The 24,488-nt window shown below is 40.3% G+C and overlaps 1 protein-coding gene across 1 annotated transcript in view; it reads right to left on the reverse strand.

The window, feature by feature from the left end:
• LOC140543916 (protein bicaudal C homolog 1-like) overlaps nt 1–24,488 on the reverse strand; it is a 75,044-nt gene that overhangs the window by 40,519 nt on the left and 10,037 nt on the right. Inside the window, exons 2-3 of the mRNA XM_072667236.1 lie at nt 11,521–11,567; nt 1,233–1,302 (exon numbers count right to left, since the gene is read on the reverse strand). Coding sequence (XP_072523337.1) covers nt 1,233–1,302; nt 11,521–11,567 — 117 coding nt within the window. The remainder of the gene's footprint in view (nt 1–1,232; nt 1,303–11,520; nt 11,568–24,488) is intronic.

Genomic DNA, 24,488 nt, shown 5'->3' on the forward strand with positions numbered 1-24,488 from the left:
TGCAGAATGTTTTGTTCCTAAGCTGATATGCTGAGAGGTCAGCGCTGGCTCCTATAACAAGCTGCAGACAGGCCTATGATGAGCCTTGCAGGAAACAGCAGAAACCCTGGGGGACAGCCGTGAGCGACGCTGTGCCTGGTGCGCCCCACATGTCTGAGTCCTGCATATGTTTTCCATCTTTAATTAGCTGGGATGCTTGTCGAATGGAGTCACTAGATAACACTGTATTATTATGTAAGGTTTATCGTCAGTGCAGCCAATGCCCGGGGCCGGCAGCCAACACAAGCAAGCACGCGGTGGAATTTGAATGGCCTTTGACCTTGCTGCGACCCCCTTGTGTGCAGATCATTTGAGCATATGAACTGGAAAGTCTGGTCATGAAAGGCTTCATGAACAGTGATGGAATAATCGGGTCATGTCTAAAATGACTGGAAGCTGCAGCTGATTTACATGATTTAATGTTAGATTGAATTAGAAGATGTTACAACAAATCTCAGTGCTTAGCTACTAAAATATAGGCTAATAGAGCCAGCTGATCACAGCTGTGATTAATATTGTGGGCAGTAATATAGTAACATATCACAATACTGAAACAGGGATAAATAATATTAAAGGAGAACAAACAATCTAAAAAACAAATAAATAAAAAAAATCCAATCCAAATATCCAATCAGCTCATCCCATTGTTTACAGTGTGGTTGTTGTTTACAGGTTCTCTTATCAACCTAAATCTGTATTTATATATGCTTTGTAACATCAGTATTCTAATGATGTCCATAATATAAACAAAAGTACCAGCATTAGCTATTGATTAATTGTTGTGATGAATAGCCTAAGAGAAATGTTATACGTCATCTACTGTAATTATGATAACTAAAACTAGAAAACAATCTCTGAAACAAGGGCAAGCTGTTCTTTCTACATGATAGCTATTCCAAAACATCTCCAGTATAAAGACAGCCGAAACTGAGATAACACAAGATGGGTTAATCATACACTGGTCCAAAAAAAACAAAAAAAACAACCAAAAAAAAAAAAAAAAAAAAAAAAAAAAAAAAAAGATTAGTGATGTTTACTTAAAAAAATATTTGTAAAAAAAAAAAAAAAAAAAAAATACTTAGATAAGATGCATTCTTCTGAAGGCTACAGTGGAAATGGGTTGAGCTATGGGGTGAGTGATGGGACACACACACACACACACACACACACACGAGAAACAGACAGGGTCTTACCCTTCTTAGACTTGGCACCTATCTTCAGCTTTGAAGGCCATGCAATCTGAGTACTGGTCTCCTCCATGACCTGGTTAATAAAAAAAAAGAATAATAATAAAATATATATATATATATTTTGTTTTTGTCTTTATAAGTAATTTGTTCAAATATCACAGTACAAATAAGTACATATAGTCAATAATTCGACAACATTTACATGAGAAGTCATAGTTTCACATCTATAGCTGATAAACTGCTTTGGTTAAGAGAACAAAAATGTAGGTCATGAATTACATTTTATAGACAGTCTATAGACTGTTCACAAGATCTGGTTAATTAATAAAAGGGTTGTTTGAAAAGTCTTCAGTTCTAATGTTATGTACGTTATAAATTCCATATTGTTGGCTTCACAAAGGTCCTGAAAATCTGCAGATAAGAACATTGTCAATTTTATTTTAGCTTTTCCCCCCCAAACAGAAACATTAAGGAGATCCCATGAAGCTGTTTGAGCTCTTCTCATTTATAAAGACTGGAAGTCTCTCTGTAAGAGCTGAAAAGGAGAAGCATCTATTTTAGAAACACTTGATCCTCCAGTCCAACTACAGCTCTCCAATGTGCAGGCTGTACTTCTACACTTTATTTAATACACTAATAACTAACTAACACTTCTTTAGTGTGGGAGTGTGTGAGACAGCCTGTGCAGTAAGAGTCATGTCAGACATGGGAATGAATATGGGGAAAACAAACAAACAAACAAACAAACAAACTCTGTGTACAATGCATTTCTGGCATCGATAAACCTCGTATTTAGAAAACTTGCATTACAGACCATTTCTGTTTTAATGGCTTAACCCATTTTGAAGGGTTAAAATTTGACATAAAACAAAAACTAGCATGGAAAGGTTATACACTTGTACTTGAGTATGACACTATGCCCTGAACACATGATTTGAATATTTACACAAGTATAAACAAAGCAAACACGGTTAAGAAATTCCAACAGTGCTCCTGCATATTCCAGTGCACAGGTCCAGTGCACAAAACCCATTCTGAATCGCATATATTTGACTGGGGTGGAATTCATGTAAATGTACTAAGAGAGTTTGTTGTGCCCTCACAACTTGTCTGAATTAGTAGACACCTGCTGCAATTGCTTGGTAACAGAGAGGGTCAGACATGCTTGACATACTGGCTCACATTCCAGTCACTTGACCTTTGTTACTTGAATTAAAAAGTCAATAGTGTGGCCACTTAAAAAGTGATTAATAACAAACCACTAATTACCCATTAGGACACTCATGAAAAGCCAAGAAAAAGACTATTTGCATTCCTCTGACTATTTCTGCCAGATTTTAAAAAAGAAACAAAACTTAGCTCAGAATTCACAATTCATTCTCACTGTTTAACCAACCAGTTTGAAGCAATCAGAAATAGTTTAATGATCATGTGGTCCATTTTAGCAAGTGTTTAAGGTTTATTTATTATTAATAAATTTATTTTTAGTTATGTCCTTGTTCATATTCAAGAGAATTCCTCTGATTAAGAATTCACTTGTTACTTTGCACTTGTTTGGCATTGTGCATGTGTTTAGCAGTTCATATTGGTTAACTTGCATTAAATTTCTTAGTTTATGGAAAATAAACAAATAGTGATATGAGACATTCAATTTGCGTGAAGACGTTTAATTATCTGACAATAAGACCAATACTCAATCTGCAATTGGTGATTAGAGGCTTTATCTTTGACAAAAGGTTTACCTTAGAGGCAACATAAACATCCACATACAGTGATCCTGACCCTAAATACACTTTTGTAGGTGACCTCTTACATATTCTCATAATTATGAAAATCTGAAATATAAATATGATATTTCTAAGGGAAATTTAAGAATGAGAAGCCTGTAAAATGCCCCACCCCTATTACTGAGCAAAACACACAGCTAGATCAATTACCCTTTCTAATATTTCACTACGATGTGAGTCAGGATATGGAAAGAAATGCATGTGATTTCTGATTACTCAGTTTCCCCGACCACAAAAGCAAGACTGTGTTCTCTGGAATGATTGTACTCCATTAAATGCTTTTGAGAGGAGTTTGGATGTTGGAGGTTAGAGTCATCCAATCATCCTGACCTCAGTAATGCACTTGTCGCTAACACAATCAAATCCACAAAGCAAAGCCTTCTCTGGACAGTAGAGACAGTTACTCCAAAACAAGCAGCAAAAACTCTTTAAATAACCTTGATTTTGTAATAAACAATCGCTGCATGACCAACTGCGCTACAGCTTTACCTCACGTACAGGTGACCTGATGTTCTCCTAAAAAAGTCTCTGATACAGAAGTCTCAATAGTGGCAAGGTGCAAATCAAATCGTCACACTTCCACATGTTTCACCATTGTGGCCCAATAGCTCCACTTTTGATCATTTTGTCCATAACACACTGTTCCAGGAGGAGTACCCTCTAGGTGTCTTTTTGGCAAACTTGAAGTATAACTGAAGTATAAAACTTGAGTAAAACTCCTTTTGAAATGTTATGGCAGGATCTGAAGCACAAATCTGCTTGGGATAAAAAAAAACAAAAAAAAACAACACACAAAGCAGTTTGAGACAACAATTAAATGGTTATTAAGAGATCACCGACTGTTTCAAATTTGCACAACTTTAACGGGAGAAACTTTACAGAAGTACATATAGTCACTTAAATCCCAAAAAAATCTAAGTGCATTTAATGAAAGTAACTAGTGCTTAAACTAGGTTTTGGCAGTGGAGAGAGAGAGAGAGAGAGAGAGAGAAAAAAAAGAAAAGCTTATGGCACTTTTTTTTTTTTTATCCCATCTCACAATCAATTTTCTTGCTAAAACCTGCCAGACCTGCAATGCTATGGATCAGCATCACCCAGTAACATACGTCCAGCTGTGTTCAGCTGAACGAGAAAAACATTCTCCAATTAAAACAATCTGAGCTGAAACAAAAAAATACTGCTCAGTTCCTTTCTGGAAACTAGGGATTTATAAGAGGGTGGGGAGCGAAGAAAAAAAAAACCCTCTGAATTTTTTCAGCATTACAAATGGAGTATGAAAAAGCCCATAGAAATTAGGAAAGGGCATATCCATATGCAGACAGTGGAAGCAGTAGAAGTGTTTACGACTATGGCTTCATGTCCACCTAGCCGACTGCCATGTTCAGTCACGATATGAGCAATGATCAGGGCAAGGCAGGAGTGAAAGGTGGAAGGTGTCAAGTATTACCATCTATTTCAAATCACAAGTCAGCCTACATCCTCATAGACTTAAAGGGGCAGGCCTGTGGCCAAACTGTGCAACGAAGCACTAACACAAATGGTGGAAGAAACAGACTTGATGCAACACTATGTTTTTTCTACTGTTCGAGCCAGGAAGCTGAACAGACAGTGCTGAAAAGCTTTCAAAACCGCTAGGCCCAAGCCCAGTGATGTAATCTCAGTCTAGTTGATACGTTCTTCACAGTGCTGTGAGCAGAAGACGTCACTTCTGTGCAGCTCCAGTAGATGCGAGCCATGCTTCTGTCTTCTCCAAGCATATCTTTTATGGTTCATTATCAATTAGGGGCATGAAGATTCCTGCTGCGTCTGTGGCAAACTTTGGATGACTCTGGCTAGCCTTCCACTCTCTGACTTCACCTCGTGTGAACGCTTTTCTGATCTGATCCGTTGCTGCTGTCTTTGGCAGAGCCATAGCCATTTGAGCGACACTTTTAAGCAGACCACACACACTCCTCAGGAGGGTCAGTGCCTCCGCTGTGTTTTATGATGTGTTACAGGACACCTCAGGTATTTTTACATCAATTAACTCACACTGGTCACCTATTTCATCTGGTCAATAATTTCTGCAGTTCTTGCTGGCTGAAATGTAAGATCTAATCATGCTGATTTACATGCTGGGAACCAAAACTTTCAGAACATTTATACAATTGGGAAAATAGTACATAAAACGTAGAATAACATAACAATTAGTATTTTGATAAATATTTAGATTTGACCAGTTTTTGTTATGTGATGTGAAAACAGCTGCAAATTTCCCTGTCCCAAGGGCGGTCCTGAACAGTTTGAGTGCTGGCATTCACAAGGTAGTGCCGTTATCAACTGTTACCTCAGTTATACAGAAAAATAGCAGGTTTACATTTAATGTTATTACTGACATGAACACAAAGACAAAGACAAATTCATTAATTACAAACAACTTGGATGAGGTATCTAGACCTCACATCAGACATTTTTGTGCTGAGTGTTGTATATGTACTCCGACACATTGTGATGATCAGACCCTGTAGGTCGTGTAAATCTTTTCCCACATGATTTTTAACGCTCCTGCTGAGCTATGTGTGAGAACGGACTGCCATGCAGGCTTTGGCACCTGCTTCCTGCCACAGTCCCAGTGTGTGCAACACCACAGCTGTTCCCCCACAACATTTGACTCTAGAACCGGGGCCTTGGTGTGTACAAACAGCTCTCGGCTGTCATTACGAAACCCGCCTGTGCAGAAGAAGCAACAGCACCATGTTCCCGACTATTGATTCAGCTGAGGTTTTGGGTCGTGCTGGGTCCACCGGGGCGGGTTAGCACTTGTTGGTGTTTTTTTATCAGATCCAGAGTACACTGGGTGCATGAACTCCAACACAAGCTGTACGGACACAATAAAGTTTTTCCGGACATGCTGGCTGTTCACGCATTATGGAGGATGACGTGTGGACTGGGTGGGACTGGCTGGAACGTTAGCTGGAAATGACAAAGAACTAATAAGGTCTCTAAAAGCTTTCTAAATCTAGTGGAATGGGAGGAAATGCCTTAAGCTGATTCCATAGAGGAAGCTGAAACCACAATTTTTTTTCTTGATGTTTTTACAAAAAACTAAATATCTTCGAATTACTACTGTAAAGATCAGAAAAAGCAGGAACCTATATCTTTAAACAGGCAAATGGGAAACTCCATTAGCCACTAACACATGCAGAGAGTATAAAATTCAGAAGCATGTGCTTTACGTCAATAATGTTGTGGATCAAGTTCGTCATTTTCAGTGTGAGTAATTTTGTAAGCAAAGCCACTCGCTGCTTTGTCACTGCTATAACTGACAACCATATTACTCACAGTATAATAACAGCCTTCTCTGGATCAAACGTACCCTTCCTAATACGGAAAACTCCCACGTCCCCTGCTGACGGGAGTCCACTCAGTGACCCAATCATCCCTACATCATTGGATGACTCCTCTATGCCCAGAGGAGCAGCACTACAAAGCCCAGAGAACCACAGGCTTAGGATCGGCATGATTTAATAAGCACATCTCATACCTATTTTTAGCTTCCTGCACTCGCTTTTTTTTTTTTCTCTCTCCTCAAACAAACTCCTCAGGCAGGGACGGCTGTAGGTTAACTCAAACATAAGCTAACCTTCAGGCCGTTTTGTATTTCCTGCGTTAGGAACCAGGCAGGCCGCTTGGTCCTTAGATTAAAGCTAAACTGTCAACCCTGGGCAGTGTGCTGGTCATATTTCACGCTGGCACTGTTAAAGGAGAGCCTTACTGTGAGGGACAGAGACACCAGACATGCTAAGCACCATTAGCTCATCAGGGATGGAACACTAGTATGGAGATCAGATGCTGCTTGTAGTCTGGCCAACCAGGGGAAAACGTCCCATCACATTCAAAACAACCGTCTCACAATCAGAGTTTACGAGGTCTTACAAATAATCCGACCACACACACACACACACACACACACACACACACACACACACACACGGCTTGGGAAAAACCCATGCCTCTTTGTTTTCGGGAGAAGCACGTGTCAGAAAAAGGTCAAAAAACGAATCCAGGCCAAGCGGAACACTTCATCACGAAGCTCAGCGGAAAGGAGGCAGACAGACAGTGAGCAAGGCAGAGAGGAGTGGGGAGGCGTGGGGAGCAGCCTGGCCCGTGTTGCGAGCCTTTGCAACAACTATTTCCATAGGAGCCCTGTCCCAGGGAGAAGTGTGTTTTTAAAATCGGCATGACCTCCCAAGCACATGCTCAGGGCCAAGAGTTATATCCATCACTCCTGCCGGCACACATGTAGAGGAGTTTACCTCACAACCTGTGTACTGAGTCCAGCAAGTGAAGGAGTGGATGGGGAAATAGGAGAATGGGACAGTACAGATCACTGTTTCCATGAACACACACTATGAGGTGCATTTGGATGCTGCAGCTCTACTTGTGCACTTTTGTATGTTGGTGTGAGGATATGATGCAGAAACTGGATGCTCCTTTAACAACATTCGAAACCACCATTACGTCTTGGGAGCTGTCCATCATAAGACATGTTTTAAAAGTATATATTCCATGATTTCAAAATGAAGGCACACAGCTGGTTGTTAATGTTACATACAGTAGCAATCAGAACTTCAGTTGTACTCCAAGAACCACAGCACACCATGAGTATTGTGATGATGCATTCTGTCACGCTTGTTTTAACATTCTCCACCTGATTGAGAGCAGGCCCAACCTTTCTTCCACCCAGTGTAACGTGGTTATTCCGCCTTGGTGTTTACGAAACATGCTTTCACATTGAGCCCAATGAAAAGTGCTAATGAAGCTGTTCTCTTCCAGCACACACACCTGCTTCTCATTACCTCCAGTTTCTCCTCCAGCCCTGTGACAAATAACTCCCAGTTTACAATGTATCCTCATTCGATAAACAAAGTTGGGGGTTTTGGAGGAACCAGGGAGTGGAAAGCTGCCTGCACCAATGCCTTCTGTCTGGGAATGAAGCCCAAGTTAAGCAGGAGCAGGGTGATCAGAAAATCACGTTACTTTCTCAGCAGTACATGCAGACGAATCAAAGCAATGAAAGACCTTTGAGAAATGTTGAACAGTAAAATGTTTGCGTATTGCTGGCTGGATTTCATATTTGGTTCATTTTTGAAGTGAAATGATGTTAACACAACATCTACATTTTCAGCAAATGTTACTGGACAGCTATGTAGATGAAATTACATTAAATACAGAAGTCACTATTCTAATGACAATTTCAGAGTGTAACTGCATAACTGACTTTCTAAACGTCTATAAGATGCTTGGGGTTATCAAAGAGGCCAGCTTCTACAACTGGACAATGATCCAAAACCTCTTAAAAGTGCTATGCAGCATGACAGTCCAAGGACATCATAGAACTACAAGCATTTTGCAAAGAAGAGTGGTAGCCCTACAGTACTGACTTCTGCACATCATAATATTTTTGATGTAAAATATATATATTTTTATATATTCAGTTATAATATAAAGTAAGTATACATTAGCACTTGCCACTTCACCAGCATGTAAGCCATGAAATGAACTGAAACTGAAACACAGCAGCAGCAAATCTTTACAGCTTCCACTTAAGGGTCTGTAGCGTTCATTATCTTAACAGCGCTGTGAAGCCTGTGCTGCTACATTCGTCCTGGTGGGCTTAAGGCGAAAAGCTCCTAAAACAAACAATACATCAAATTTCATGGTAGTGTGGTAGTGTCAGCTGAACCGCTCTATGAGGAAACTCTCAGCCGGTAAAGGCGGCTTCCTGTGTGTTTGCGGGAAAGAGTGGTGAGGTTTCCCGAGGCTTGGTCTTCTCCGGAGACCTGATCTCAGCTCTCAGCATGAGCGCAAACATCCACAGAGAAAGGCTGAATCCCGCCATTGTGCTGTCTCACAGTATGCGTGCTGGCTTGGCCCTGATGCTGCGGCCGCAGGATGAACAGGAATTTGATGTTGTTATTGAAAACACACCTCGTTTCAGCAGGCTGGTATCGTTCACCGACCTGCAAGGGGCAAATTGCCCAGTCAGCACGAACAGCAATCGCCATATTTTAATCACAGCAGGAACGGCTGGCCTAGCTAGGTGCAAGTCAAAAGACCCCACCTTTTTCCTGGCCAGGTGGTATTCAATATACATTTTTGGAACTATGACTGATTTTAGTGCAATTTAGTTAAATCAAACTTTCCATGTATGATTAAAGAAAAGGTATTGCTTTCACCTTTGTCTCAGCGTCAAGAATGAGAATAATCAAATACTGCTATTTGTTCTTACATGCTGGAACATTTCACACATAATTTATATATGCTGTATATAATGTATATAGGGGCAGTGGTGGCTCAGTGGTTAGAGCGCCGGGTTATCGATAACAGGGTTGTGGGTTTGATTCCCGGGCTTGGCAAGCTGCCACTGCTGGGCCCTTGAGCAAGGCCCTTTACCCTCTCTGCTCCCCGGGCGCTGGAGTTGGCTGCCCACCGCTCTGGGTGTGTGTGTGTACTCACTGCCCCTATCTCACTAGTGTGTGTGTGTGAGTGTGTGTTCACTACCACAGATGGGTTAAATGCGGAGGACACATTTCGCTGTACAGTGTACACTGTACAGTGACAAATACGTGCACCTTTACCTTTAATTTCACTGCTAGAAGAAGAGAGTCAAAAGCACAAACATGTTACAAAGCCATATTTATAAAACAATGGTGTTACATCACATAAGAAATATTGTATTATTTTATATATATTATTTTATGTAGTATTTTTTATGTGGCCGCAGTAACAGCCAAGCCAAAAAAAGTTGATAATCTAATACAGATTAATGACTAAAGCATAGCACCTGTTTATGTACATCAACAAAAACAAGGGGAAAAGTTTATTTCCTAAACAAATAATATCAACATAGGTTCAAATAATATAATGCCTTCCCATTACAATTGTGATGCAAAAATCGAAAAACTAAACTTTGATTTTTAATATATTGTTACAGCCCTGAAACCTTGTATGTAAGCCCACACTTCACTCTTATAACTACATGGTCACATTTAACATCAGTTTCACAGACCCTCAAATAGACCCTCAAATAGAATATGCTAAGGCAAACAGTTACCAAATAATTCACAATCGTTTCTGCATTAGGATTATTACCTAAATAATAAGCCTAGTGTTCAATTGGCTTGTGTGTGTGTGTGTGTGTGTGTGTGTGTGTGTGTGTGTGTGTGAGAATCAAGACATGCCTGTGTGAGCAAACAGCATTGGCATAAGCTGAATACAACTAGTGGGTTCTTACAATGCCAATACACACACACACACACACACACACACACACACATATACACACACACACATACACACACACACACACACACACATATACACACACCAACTAGTCATGCAGTCTGCTTTACAAACATTTGTGAAATTGCTCGTTTTAAAAGAGCTCACTGAATTGTAATAGGATGCCACCATTGCAACAAATCATTTAGTGACATTTATCGCCCCCTAGATATTCCACCATCAACTGTGAGTGGTATTATTGAAAACTGGAAGTGTTCATAAACCACAGCAACTCAGACCTGGCAGACCTGTGTGCTGAGGCATAAAAGTTGCCATAAAAGTTCTTCTGACTGAATAACTGCAGAGTTTCAAACCTGCTGTTAGAGCTGCAAAGGGGGGACCAACTCCATATTGTCCAACATTTGCTAACTCTGACAAAATTTAAAAGCACTGGCTGAGAAGCAGTATATGTTTATTTGAATATTCAGCACTGACATTCCTGAGGCTCGGTATCAGCTCTAGCTGCCACTGTCCGAAGCAGACCGGGATCCTTCAGGCAGCAGGCTGTAATCCTTCAGAACAGGTCCAGAGAGGCCCAGTCCAAGCACTCTCCACCTAGAGCATTTATTTTCCCACACCTTTCAGGTTTACATGAACGGAGCGGCTTCAGCTTGAGCGGGGATTCTTTTGAGTATTTATTTTGAAGGCGTTTCTCCATTCTGCTTGTAAAGAGGCCAGGTCTTTCAGGTCTTCAGGAGCGGGCCACCTGCCTTGGTTTCAATCAGGTCCTGGCTTGCATAGTCCTGTCCCTCCACTGCCGGGGCCGTCTAGGTAGGCACACATGCTCGTTCTGCTGTGTTTATCCACACTCTGCCAATTAGGGCTGCGAGTGCTCTGCCTAAAAGCTTACAACCATTTCCCCTATAAAAGCATCAGAACAGGTGAAGTGTGTTTTCCTTGGCTTGGGCAACAAAAGGACAGGTCTAGCTCAGCAAAAGCTGGTAAGTCACAATTCATCGCCTGACATGCTACAAGAAGGCCATTAATCAGCAGCCCAGCACCACTAGGCAAACCTTCTGATGATCAAACGAATATGATTATTCTGCTGATTTCTAGCTGCAGGTTTCAACAGGGGAACGTTAAGCTTGTCATTCACTATTCACTTAATTGTGTATTCAATGTGACTTTGACCTTTTTCGTACCGCTACCTAGGGCTGCCAAAGTGGTGTGGTTTTCCTTACCTTCTGAAAGAAATCCTCGCCTCCATTCACCCTCCCCTCGGCGGCAGCTGTGGAGAACATCACATTTAAGGCAGAGTGAACATCAGGGATCACTTATGAACGTATGTTAACAAAAATCAGTAAGTCATATCAACATGTTCTACCATATGGTATACAGTGGAAAAATGTCAATGCCATTCATTCAGACAGGAAGAGTGCATGGGTCATTTTTCTGCCCACTGGCAAAAAAAAAAAATAGTCTTTGCAGCAAACCCATGGGTTTCCATTTTGTTAAAGCTTGTGCATTTAGTCAGCTTTAAACTGGGTAAATCCTGCATACTGATCCACAGACATGGATGGAAGCCATGTCTCTGGGCGACATGAGCCACACTAATTCTACTGGTGCCTGTTTGACTCTGGGTAAACAACCACTAGCTTTAAATCAAATCCAAGATGGATGCAGAACTTGCACTTGGAACAGACTGAGGGGTATTTATTGACAACCTAGGGGCTATTGCTTAGAAAATGTTATACATTATTTGTAATGATACAATTATGTGAGAAGTTCCACAGTTAGAGTATATAAAGAATGACATGTACACACATATACATATTCTTTCTGCACTAATAAGTTTGAGTTAGCATTTCTTTCCATGTTACTATGTTCCATGTTACCCAGATATGGTCAAGATATTTTAGAAAAAAAGATTAGAAAGATAAAAAAAACAAAAAAAAAAACAAAACAAGACTGGTGTTGTGATTATGTTTCATTCATTTCAAAACTTAAAATGTCTTATATAATAAATTATAAAAAATGTTATAAATTACTGGGCTTGGCTCAAATGACAATACAAATAAAAAAATAAATAATACATTTATAATATGTTTTTATATACACTACGCGCACACACACACACACACACAGTTCATGGACACGGAATTATAGTCAACTAAGATGCTGGAGCTGTCGTTGCACTGCTTGCATGCGATCACTCAGGTTTGTGGACAGTGGAACAGATGGAAGCTAGTATTTCAGGGTGCACCCATGTCTATGTTACCTTCTGGCTCTCTCCTTTTAATTAAGCTGTTATAATCAGACCTGCCAGAGTTGTCAGACACACTCTGCTCAACGTTCTCTGCTCTCTATAAATCCACTCAGAACTAACTCTGTCTCTTTACCTTCTCAGAGTAAATGGTCACCCACTCATCCAGCCCTGGAAGATTGACCACTGGGGTCCCCTCTACTTGAGTTAGACCAGCTGCCACCCACGAGTCCGACCACCTGGTCCACTCCCCCACCCCACCACTCATGTCAGACCACCGGCACACCCTCCTATCACTGCTACCTGCCTAATGACCATGTTAAAACCTAAATGGACTTTTAACTATCTGCCACTATTAATATTACCACTATTAATTATCTTTACATTCATTACACCATGATTATTATATTATGATTAAGATTAAGATTAATGATGCACACCTGAGCATTACAACAGTTAAGGTGGTTTGGTGACTTATCAATAATTTATAAATAGTTCTGATCAGGGGAGGATGGGTCCCCTTTGTGAGTCTTGGTTCCTCCCAAGGTTTCTTCCTCCAGTTCTGAGGGAGTTTTTCCTTGCCACTGTAGCCTATGCTTGCTCACTGGGGGTATTAGGTTTTCATGTCTTCTTATGTTGTTGATTTCTTGTTTTTTTTACTAATTACTGATTGTGTAAAGCTACTTTTGTGACAACAGTTGTAAAAAGCGCTACACAAATAAATTCTCAGAATTCAACACAAAATACCCCTTTAATTAAATATTGTAGTCTCAGAATGATTAAAACCCCTGAAAAGAATCTCTGAATAGCACACATTTGCAAATCAGGTGGTAAATCAAGGCCCATATTGCACAAACCAGAAAAAGGAAGCTACAACCAACTGCCACCAGTCTCCTGAGGAGCGACTGCAACAGACCTGCAGCAAGATTTGGTGGAAGCAGGCCTTAAGCTAGGTGCATACTTAAGGTTTCCATGTCCGTATACCTCTACTGATCCAAAATAACAAATAAAAAGTCAGCTCCAATCATGTCAAAAGCATATAAATAAGCCACAGACGGTTTTGGATTCTGTTCTCTGGAGTGAGAAAATAAAACAAACTTTTCGGGCCTTTGGATCAGCAGTATGTCTAGTGGAGGAAGAATCAAGCATACACTGACAAGAACACCCTGCCTACAGTGAAGCATGGAGGTGGCTCGGTGATACTCTGAGGCTGATTTGCTTCCTCTGGCACTGGAATTCTGTAAGTAAGACTGATGCCTTCTGTGCACAAGTTAAAGCTTAAGCATCATCTCTACACATATAAATACAAATTACACTTTAAGCTCCCAGTAAAAAGTGAAAAAATGCCTGTGGGTTAATGCAGTAGAGTAATAGTACAGAATTTTACACAGTTCTCACAAGAAGTCACAAGTGACAGAGATGCCATTTTCTAAATTACATTCAGTGTACCATCAATGCTAAAATATAGCTTCCTTATTAAGGTGCTTTAACAACCCTGCCACAGAAGTTATCCAGCATATGCATCCCAGTATGGAACCACAAATGGCACACCAGCACTGAGGAAAATCCACTAACTGTTTTGACCTACATTCCGTGATTTAGGAAGAATCTGCTGCCAAAAGTCTGGCTTTACGTCTGTTGCATGGGCTACACCAATTGAATGTGCAATATTTATTAACATCTACCAAATTACAGGGATGTTTTTTTGGTAGAATGCTAACTGAAAATTGAGCTGATTCAGCTGGGACTGTGCTGGATTTGTACAGAGTTACCACAAAGTCTGGTAAATACCACCCCCTCCCCCCAACTGCCACTGCTCTTAAAAACAAATTATGTATTAATAACTTTATAGGACTGAGAGGGCAAAATGGGTTTGGCTATTATAAGATGGGCGGGAAGTGGGAAATATTCAAGTTGTGTTATACATGTTTGAGAACACAAAAGACATTCAAAGAGCTGAGACATGTTTGTTGCCTGAAGTTTGCTTCTAAAATTTTATACAGGAGCTACAAGGTTAGTGTATCTAACCAAAATTTGAAAGTTTATGTTTATTTAGCACCATGTAAACTTCATAAATGAATCACACACTTGCCTCAATCTGTGCCAATCTCAAATAGTCTTGCTTATGTGGTTTTTGATACTATAAAACACTGTTATTTGAAAATGTGAGAAAACTAGCATGTGCTTCTTTCGAGACACATGAAGCAAGCCATTGCCCCTGCTCCTAACACAACATAATTGGACACCTGGAAGATAGCGTCAACTTCTAAATTTTTTAAATCTTCCAAATTCTGTTGTGTCAGATCTACTGATGACAGGGCCAACTCCTAAACCACTGCAGCACTCAAGTGCCTCAAAAGTATGCATCACACTCAATAGTGAACCGAGACTATAAATATCAAAACTGTATAATAATGCTAGTCTAGTAGAATGTTGGCGCTAAGGTAACAGCAATGCACTTAAGCATCTTTCTGGCCCTTCTGAAATAAACACATTCAAACATTCCCTAAAGCCATTTTTGATTTGAAGTTTGTAACAGAAAGGTAAAAAAGGTAAAGGTGCACGTATTTGTCACTGTACAGCGAAATGTGTCCTCTGCATTTTACCCATCTGGTAGTGAACACACACACACACACACACACACACACACACACACACACACACACACACACACGTTAGGGGCAGTGAGTACACACACACCCAGAGTGATGGGCAGCCAACTCCAGCGCCCGGGGAGCAGAGAGGGTAAAGGGCCTTGCTCAAAGGCCCAACAGTGGCAGCTTGCCGAGCCCGGGAATCGAACCCACAACCCTGTTATCGATATCCCGGCGCTCTAACCGCTGAGCCACCACTGCCCGATCTTTTGCCTTGAATATTGCAGTGTAACAGTGCCTCTTTCAGTAAAAAGCCCTGGCACAAAGCTGCAAGTCAAATCAAATCTAAAACCAAGTCCTGGCACAGAACTGGTTAGGCTACTGCTGTTATTCACAGTTTGTGATCAATGTTCGAACATGATGGCATCTCTGCTTGCTAAGTCCGACCCATAGCTGTGCTAAATGTGGTGCAAGGGCAACACAATACCGGAAATAAAATTTTATTGCATTTTTTTTTCTGTAATTATATATATATATATATATATATATATATATATATATATATATATATATATATATATATATATATAAATAAATAAACAAATACAAGAATTTCAACAGATTTCACAAGACGTCAATAATCTAACATGGCATGTCATGACAATAATGATATCAGACAGATATAAACTTCCTCTATAGATAGATATTGCACAGACAATACTGCACAGAGAACAGTGGGGATTTTCCTTTTGTATAAAGTAGCATATAAGTTGTAGAATAATGTGTTTAATTTAATTTGACATAGTAAGGCACATAGTACACATTGCAAGACCAGGCTGTGCGTATGCATGTTTGAATCTGGGCACGTTTTGCAGGGAAACACCTGAAAGCCAGAGTATAATTCGAGCACTGGTTCCTGCCTCAGCAAACCTACCATATTACACCAAACACAGTTCTTGGGTAAGACTTTTAACTACACCTGACTGCCACTGTAACATGAATAAACTCTGGATAAGAGTATCCAGATGCTGCAAGTGTAAAATGTAATTAACCATATAAGCAAGATTACTTAACAACTGAACATGGCTTAAAGCAAGTGGGATAATTCAGTCAACACAAATGGGGTAAGCTTCCATCACTTGTTAGCTGCACTAGCCTCATAGCTCCACTGCTTATAAAAAAAAAAAAAAAAAAAAAAAATGAGTAAAAGATGCCCTGACTTCTAAAATGTATATGATCACATCAAACAAAAGCAAAAGTTTGGGCACCTTGTATTGTCTGTACATAGTACCAACAACAACCAACAACAACAAAAAAAAACTTTTCCAACTTCAATTTTTATCCATTCTTTCTTGTAAAAGAATTCCAGTTTTTGGGCAGTTTTGCATGCATCCTTCTTTCAAGGTCTTCAGATTTTCAGGACTGCAAGAACTATGGCAAAAACCTTCAGCTTGCACTTTTTGGGGTAGTCCATTGTGGATTTGAGCTGTGTTTAGGATCATTATAGCCTTCTCCTGCTTTGTGGACATCAATTATATAAATTTTCAGAGAGTTAGGCAGCTAAGTTAGAGAAGCCAATGGCTGCTGATTGTTAAGACAAGGTTTGAGAAGCCAGAATATTTGAAAGGCTTTGCAATTTGCATCATCTGGCCTTTAACAAACCATGGCACCAACATGCTGATCACGGTCTGAGACATTGGTTAAAAAAAAAAATCTGTAAATCAGTTTTCCACATTTTCTACTACCTTAACTATGCACAGTAACATTTTGACTAGGGTGCCCGAATCTTTGCATGCCTCTGTTTAAGCTGATTAACTACATTTGGGGTAAACTGAGAAAACTGCAGACATCATTCTGCCATAGAAAGAAAACTGCATATACAAACCGGATTCCAAAAAAGTTGGGACACTAAACAAATTGTGAATAAAAACTGAATGCAATGATGTGGAGATGGCAAATGTCTATTTTCTTTATTCGTAATAGAACATAGATGACAGATCAAAAGTTTAATCTGAGTAAATGTAACATTTTAAAGGAGAAATATGTTGATTCAAAATTTCAGTGTCAACAAATCCCAAAAAAGTTGGGACAAGTAGCAATAAGTGGCTGGAAAAAGGAAATTGAGCATATAACGAACAGCTGGAAGACCAATTAACACTAATTAGGTCAATTGACAACATGATTGGGTATAAAAAGAGCTTCTCAGAGTGTCAGTGTCTCTCTGAAGCCAAGATGGTAAGAGGATCACCAATTTCACTATTGTTGCGCAGAAAGATAGTGCAGCAATACCAGAATGGTGTTACCCAGCATAAAATAGCAAAGACTTAAGTTATCATCATCAACCGTGCATAACATCATCAAAAGATTCAGAAAATCTGGAACAATCACTGTGCGTAAGGGTCAAGGCCGTAAAACTCTACTGGATGCTCGTGATCAGTGGGCCCTTAAACGTCACTGCACCTCAAACAGGAATGCCACTGTCAAGGAAATAACAGAATGGGCTCAGGAATACTTCCAGAAATCATTGTCAGTGAACACAATCCAACGTGCCATCCACCGTTGCCTGAAACTCTACAGTGCAAAGAGGAAGCCATTTCTAAGCAAGCTCCACTTAGACATTTGCAGTGGGCCAGGGGTCTTTTAAAATGGAGTGTGGCAAAATGGAAGACTGTTCTGTGGTCAGATGAGTCACGATTTGAAGTTCTTTATGGAACACTGGGACGCCATGTCATCCAGACCAGAGAGGACAAGGATAACCCAAGTTGTTATCAACGCTCCGTTCAGAAGCCTGCATCACTGATGGTATGGGGTTGCATGAGTGCTTGCGGCATGGGCAGCTTGCATGTCTGGAAAGGCACCATTAATGCAGAGAACTATGTTCAGGTTCTAGAACAACATATGCTCCCATCTAGACGTCATCTCTTTCAGGGAAGACCCTGCATTTTTCAACAAGATAATGCCAGACCACATTCTGCAGCAATCACAACATCATGGCTACGTAGGAGAAGGATCCGGGTACTGAAATGGCCAGCCTGCAGTCCAGATCTTTCACCTATAGAGAACATTTGGCGCATCATAAAGAGGAAGGTGCGACAAAGAAGGCCCAAGACGATTGAACAGTTAGAGGCCTGTATTAGACATGAATGGGAGAGCATTCCTATTTCTAAACTTGAGAAACTGGTCTCCTCTGTACCCAGACGTCTGTTGAGTGTTGTAAGAAGAAGGGGGGATGCCACACAGTGGTAAAAATGGCCTTGTCCCAACTTTTTTGGGATTTGTTGACGCCATGAAATTTTGAAACAACATATTTCTCCTTTAAAATGTTACATTTACTCAGATTAAACTCAGATTACTCAGATAAAATATTGACATTTGCCATCTCCACATCATTGCATGTAGTTTTTATTCACAATTTGTTTAGTGTCCCAACTTTTTTGGAATCCGGTTTGTATAACATCAAACATACAAACTCAAGAACTGGACTGCAGTGCTTGGACTGATAATCAGTTATGCAACAAAATATATATTTTGTGCTCACAGACAAAAGCAAGTCATACCATATTCTAAACCATATCGATTGGTTTGTGCCAAACAAATGAAGATCTGGATCCGTTTTGGCCAGTGTCCAGTGTTTGTAAGCACGGTTAGCCTAGCATCTCTCGTCTTAAAATATGAAGAAAACTTGTCTAGGCTTATTGCATCTGGAGTACATGACCGATCATGTTAATTTGATTTATTTCTTTGTACTTTTAAATGATTTGACTTGAAACTTTGAGTACAAGAACAAAGATTATGTTCAAATCATTACTCTTTTTCCTCTTCTTCTCATGTTGAGTCAACTTTTATACACAGACTCCAAAACCGCAAAAGCCTCTGAAGTTCAGAGATTTCAGCTTGGCACTTCAAGGTAAAGAAATGACTTGGCGTGCAGGAGTATGCCAACTCCAGCTGTGAACTTGCAAAAGACTGCAATAAATCAACTGAGTGATCTGGTCAGGAGTCAAATGTCAAGAGTTTGTCATTCTGTCACCACATTCTTGCAGTGTATAAAAGAAAAAAAGGACATCTATGAATCACAATTATCTAGTAGGATCTGTGGAATGATTTCTTGAATCAGAGTGGGAACCTGAACCTGTCCCTGCCGTTCTCCCTGCAAAACATAAACCTAGAAGAGCCTCATAAGACTGATGTCAACTCTTTCAGGTTATTGAATTAAATGACTTGGTGAAAGAAACCCCCTAACCGCTATGTTACTGTAGTAAGCACATTTCCTTTGTGTGAAATAATGTTGAGTCATGTACACACTACACATTATGGTTAAACCCAAAACAATAAGTAGTGAGACAGTTTTGTTAGAAGCTCCAAGTAACAACAATACAGAGTTCCAGCTCACTAATCCTCCCTGAAACCATGACACATCAACTACATCCACTGTGCTGTCAAATATAATGCATCTGCATGGAACACCATCTGTATTAGTGACAGGTCAACTTTCTTGAGCACACTTTATTGGCTAAGTGGGCCTCTAAGGGACTGCCTGCAGCGAGCAGACAAACACACAGATGTGTACTGCTTGACTTGGTTCATGGGTTTGTCCAAACTGGACTTGCTGCTGACTTTATAAACTGTTGGCCACCAAGTCATCAGCTGCATAACTGATGTCATGGAAAGGTTGCATAATGCGCACACAGCGATGCACGGCCTCAGAAGCTTTAACAGCAGCCATTTAAATACATCACAGCTCACAAACACTTCAAGCAGAGAGAACACTGTTGCTTCCATTTTAAAAAGGTCATTAAATAGCACCATGTAGTATAATCCATAAATACTTGGACAGTGGCAATTTTTATAATGTTGTCTCTGCATTCCACCTCAGTGAATTTGAAATGGAGAAATCAGGACCAGTTAAGGATTTAGAAAAGTACTTTGTTAACTGTTTTCATGATTCAGTAAGAATTACAGCCATTCTCACAAACTCAAAAGTAATTGGACAATTAACTGGTAAGTAGTTAATTGTGGCCTGTACCCTTGTTATTTCATGACAATTGAAAGAAGGGTTCATTATCTGAAGCATACCACATCATCTATCAAACATGGTGGAGGTAGCGTTACGGCATGGCACGTCTGATTTTCAGTGGAACTGGATCACTTTGGTTTACCAATTAGGTGACTGTTCATAGAAGTAGCAGGATGAATTCTAAAGTGTACAGAACTTTGTGTACTATACTTTTTGCTCGGATTCAGTCAAAAGTAGTGAAATTGTGCAAAACTCAACACAAAACTCAAGGCTGCAAGACTCACAAAACACAGCATCTACAGTTGCTGTAAAGGCCTAGCAAATTAGGGAAATAAGTGGGGCATATTTGTCTCTTTAATTGCACCTTAAATGATGCAGACACCTGTAAAATAGAAAATTCCATAAAGAAACATGTGAATAATGAGTCAACATATATATTGTGTGTTGTATTACGTAGGTTGTAATTTTGTCCAAGCCCTACTGCATCATTATTAAACTGCATTAACAAATATAATGCTGTTATTAACTGGTTAAACTAGCTAAATTCAGAAGGCCCAAGTAAGTCTGCAGAGAACTGAGAATGTTATACTATTAACAGAGATAAGTGAAGACATAAGAACTAAACAGGAAGTATACTGTATGTTTGCCTAGTGTAGTGCTCCATTCAGAGTGAGTCAGTCTGGAAGAATGCACACTGCTCTCTCGATTATCTGTGGATGTAGAGCTATGCGCCCGTGATGTCCACACCATCCACTGAAAGTTGGATGCAGCCGCCTATTGAGAAATTATCAGCAGCTGCCTTCCTTGGACTCACACACACAATGGGAGTAAGTTTCATCTAGAGGAGGATTTCATGTTTAAGATACACAGATAATTTGCTGCCTCTGAGAGGGGCAGTGTCTGCGTGCACACACACACACACACACACACACACACACACACACACACACACACACACACACACACACACAGTGTGTAAAAGTATTTAGTCAGTCACCAATTGTGCAAGTTCTTCCACTTAAAGAAATGAGAGGCCTGTAATTGACATCATATGTAGACCTCAACTATGAGAGACTGATAGATGACAAATTCTGAAAATTGTCTGATTTTTTAAGAATGTATTTGCAAATAATGGTGGAAATAAGTATTTGGTCACCTACAAACAAGCAAGATTTCTGTCTCTCACAGACCTGTAACTTCTTTAAGAGGCTTCTCTGTCCTCCACTCATTACCTGTATTAATGGCACCTGTTTGAACTCATTAACAGTATAAAAGACACCTGCCCACAACCTCAAACAGTCACACTCCAAACTCCACTATGGTGAAGACCAAAGAGCTGTCGAAGGACACCAGAAACAAAATTGTAGACCTGCACCAGGCTGGGAAGACTGAATCTGCAATAGGCAAGCAGCTTGGTGTGAAGAAATCTACTGTGGGAGCAATAATGAGAAAATGGGAGACCTACAAGACCACTGCTAATCTCCCTCGATCAGGGGCTCCACGCAAGATCTCAGCCTGTGGGGTCAAAATGATCACAAGAACGGTGAGCAAAAATCCCAGAACCACACGGGGGGACCTAGTGAATGACCTGCTGGGACCAATGCTACAAAGGCTACCGTCAGTAACACACTACGCCGCCAGGGACTCAGATCTTGCAGTGCCAGACGTGTTCCCCTGCTTAAGCCAGTACATATCCGGGCGCGTCTGAAGTTTGCTAGAGAGCATTTGGATGTTCTGGAAGAGTATTGGGAGAATGTCTTATGGTCAGATGAAACCAAAGTAGAGCTGTTTGGTACAAACACAGCTCGCTGTGTTTGGAAGAGAGTGAATGCTGAGTTGCATCCAAAGAACACCATACCAACTGTGAAGCATGGGGGTGGCAACATCATGCTTTGGGGCTGTTTCTCTGCAAAGGGACTAGGACGACTGGTCTGTGTACATGAAAGAATGAATGGGGCCATGTATTGTGAGATTTTGAGTGCAAACCTCCTTCCATCAGCAAGGGCATTGAAGATGAAACGTGGCTGGGTCTTTCAGCATGACAATGATCCCAAGCACACTGCCAGGGCAACAAAGGAGTGGCTTCGTAAGGAGCATTACAAGGTCCTGGAGTGGCCTAGCCAGTCTCCAGATCTCAACCCCATAGAAAACCTTTGGAGGGAGTTGAAAGTCTGTGTTGCCCGCCGACAGCCCCAAAACATTACTGATCTGGAGATCTGCATGGAGGAATGGACCAACATACCAGCAATGGTGTGTGCCAACCTTGTGAAGACTTACAGAAAACGTTTGACCTCTGTCATTGCCAACAACAAAGTATTGAGATGAACTATTGAGATGAACTTTTTTTTTTATATAACAAAGTATTGAGATGAACTTTTGTTATTGACCAAATACTTATTTTCCTTCATTATTTGCAAATAAATTCTTTAAAAATCAGACAATGTGATTTTCAGAATTTCTTTTTCTCATTTTGTCTCTCATAGTTGAGGTCTACCTATGACAGGCCTCTCATCTTTTTAAGTGGGAGAACTTGCACAATTGGTGACTGACTAAATACTTTTTTTCCCCCACTGTATGTATTTGTTTTTATGCATCTTGGGTGCTTTACCCTTGCTATTTTTTTGTGGCCTGGCCTGGCCACTAGAGCAGGTAAAACTAGAGTAAATGTAGTACTATCTCTGCAGGGCAGTGCAACAACCCATCTGAGAATAATGGTCAGCATTTTTCCTGTTGCAAGAGTTCTAATGGTTGAGAAGACTTGTAAAATGGTCTCTCACCGGCAGCTATAGCTGAATTCCACAATGTTTGTTATAACTACAGAAAACAGGTAGGGTTCTTGCACAATGCTTAAATCTATTCATAGACTACATTTGTTCTATGAATTATAAAAAAATTCAATTTAACATTCTGTATATTCAATTGCCAGGCTTAATCCCTGTCTGGGAAATCAGCCTCTACTTTTTTTTTTGAAACTCAGTGTTGCAGTCTGACGTTTCTCCAGTAGGCACTATTAATACACAAATTGCTTTTGTGTGCATCATTTTACTGGATGTGAATCAGCAGGAGGTTTCTTCTTTTATTTATTTATTTTTTTAACAAAAAAGATCATGCTAATTATTTTCAAATCTCTCCCAGGCCTTGCTGGTAGTCCAAAATTGTGTTTATACGAAGCATAAGGCACAAAACCATTGATGTGCCAACATGGAAATTGTAGGCCAATCTGATACTTTTAATTACGTATCTGCCTGTTGGGTTACAAATGCAATAAAACAGCAACCTGTGAATCGTACAATAGAACAACATCCAAGACACACAATTTTTACAGTTTTTTGATGGCAAACAACAACCATTTTGTTTTTGGTCTTTAAGCAGTGAAGCTAGCTCTGGTGTAATGGCCCATTCTTTTCCTTGTCATAACAAAGTCTCTGGTCCGAGCCAGCATTTTTTAAAACCAGAGTCTCTCCAACAGCTGCAGTGAATTATGTGCTGTGAACACTGGGAACCTTCCGCCCACTTCTCCTCAAGGGTCCCTCTGACCAGACCAGCACAAGCCGGAGCTTTCAGCGCAATCCCTCCATACCTGATCCTACTGCTGCACGAAGGGCTGATTCAGTTCTCGATTCAAAGCATTAGGTTTGTGATCAAGATGGCTTGACCACCAGGCCTTTTCCCCCCAGAGTATCCACTAATATGACCACTAAAAAGTGGCCACAACTGTCTCACCATGAACGGAGGCTCAGGGTAGCAGCGACTGGCTGCAGCAGAAGTTCTTGGGGAGAGTGCCACGCTTAAACTAAAAAAAAAAAAAAGAAAAAAAGAAAGAAAGAAAGAAAAAACCCTGTTTCCCTAGGCCCCAGTCCAGAGGACAGCCAGCCCCAAGCACATTCCACTCAGTGCTCACTTCCTGCTCTATACTTTCATCCAACACAACAAAAAAGATCAACTCTTTAAAAAGGCCCTGACAACACACACCCACCCTGAGAGTGACACTGACCAAAGTATACTTTATACACAAGCAATTTTAGAGTGTAGACTTTACATTTTCCGGAAATAGGAGCTGTTGTATGGCACTTAGGCAGGCAAATTGCAATATAAACAAATTATTTCAACGCAGTTAAACATAGTTGAGCTTATCATTAGAAAAGAACTGGAAAACCATTCCTTCTGCAAAACACCTCGCATATCTGTTTCATGAGTTGACTGATCCAGTTTAGGCTTTTCATACATCAGGAACATATGGGAAAAATAGCAGGACAAACTGTTTTTCAGAATCTCCCCACAGTATTTAATAATGTTGTAGCAACAGATTCTTATTTAGGGCTCTCTAGAAACCAT

Source organism: Salminus brasiliensis, chromosome 22 (genome assembly GCF_030463535.1).
Source record: "Salminus brasiliensis chromosome 22, fSalBra1.hap2, whole genome shotgun sequence".
NCBI lineage: Eukaryota > Metazoa > Chordata > Actinopteri > Characiformes > Bryconidae > Salminus > Salminus brasiliensis.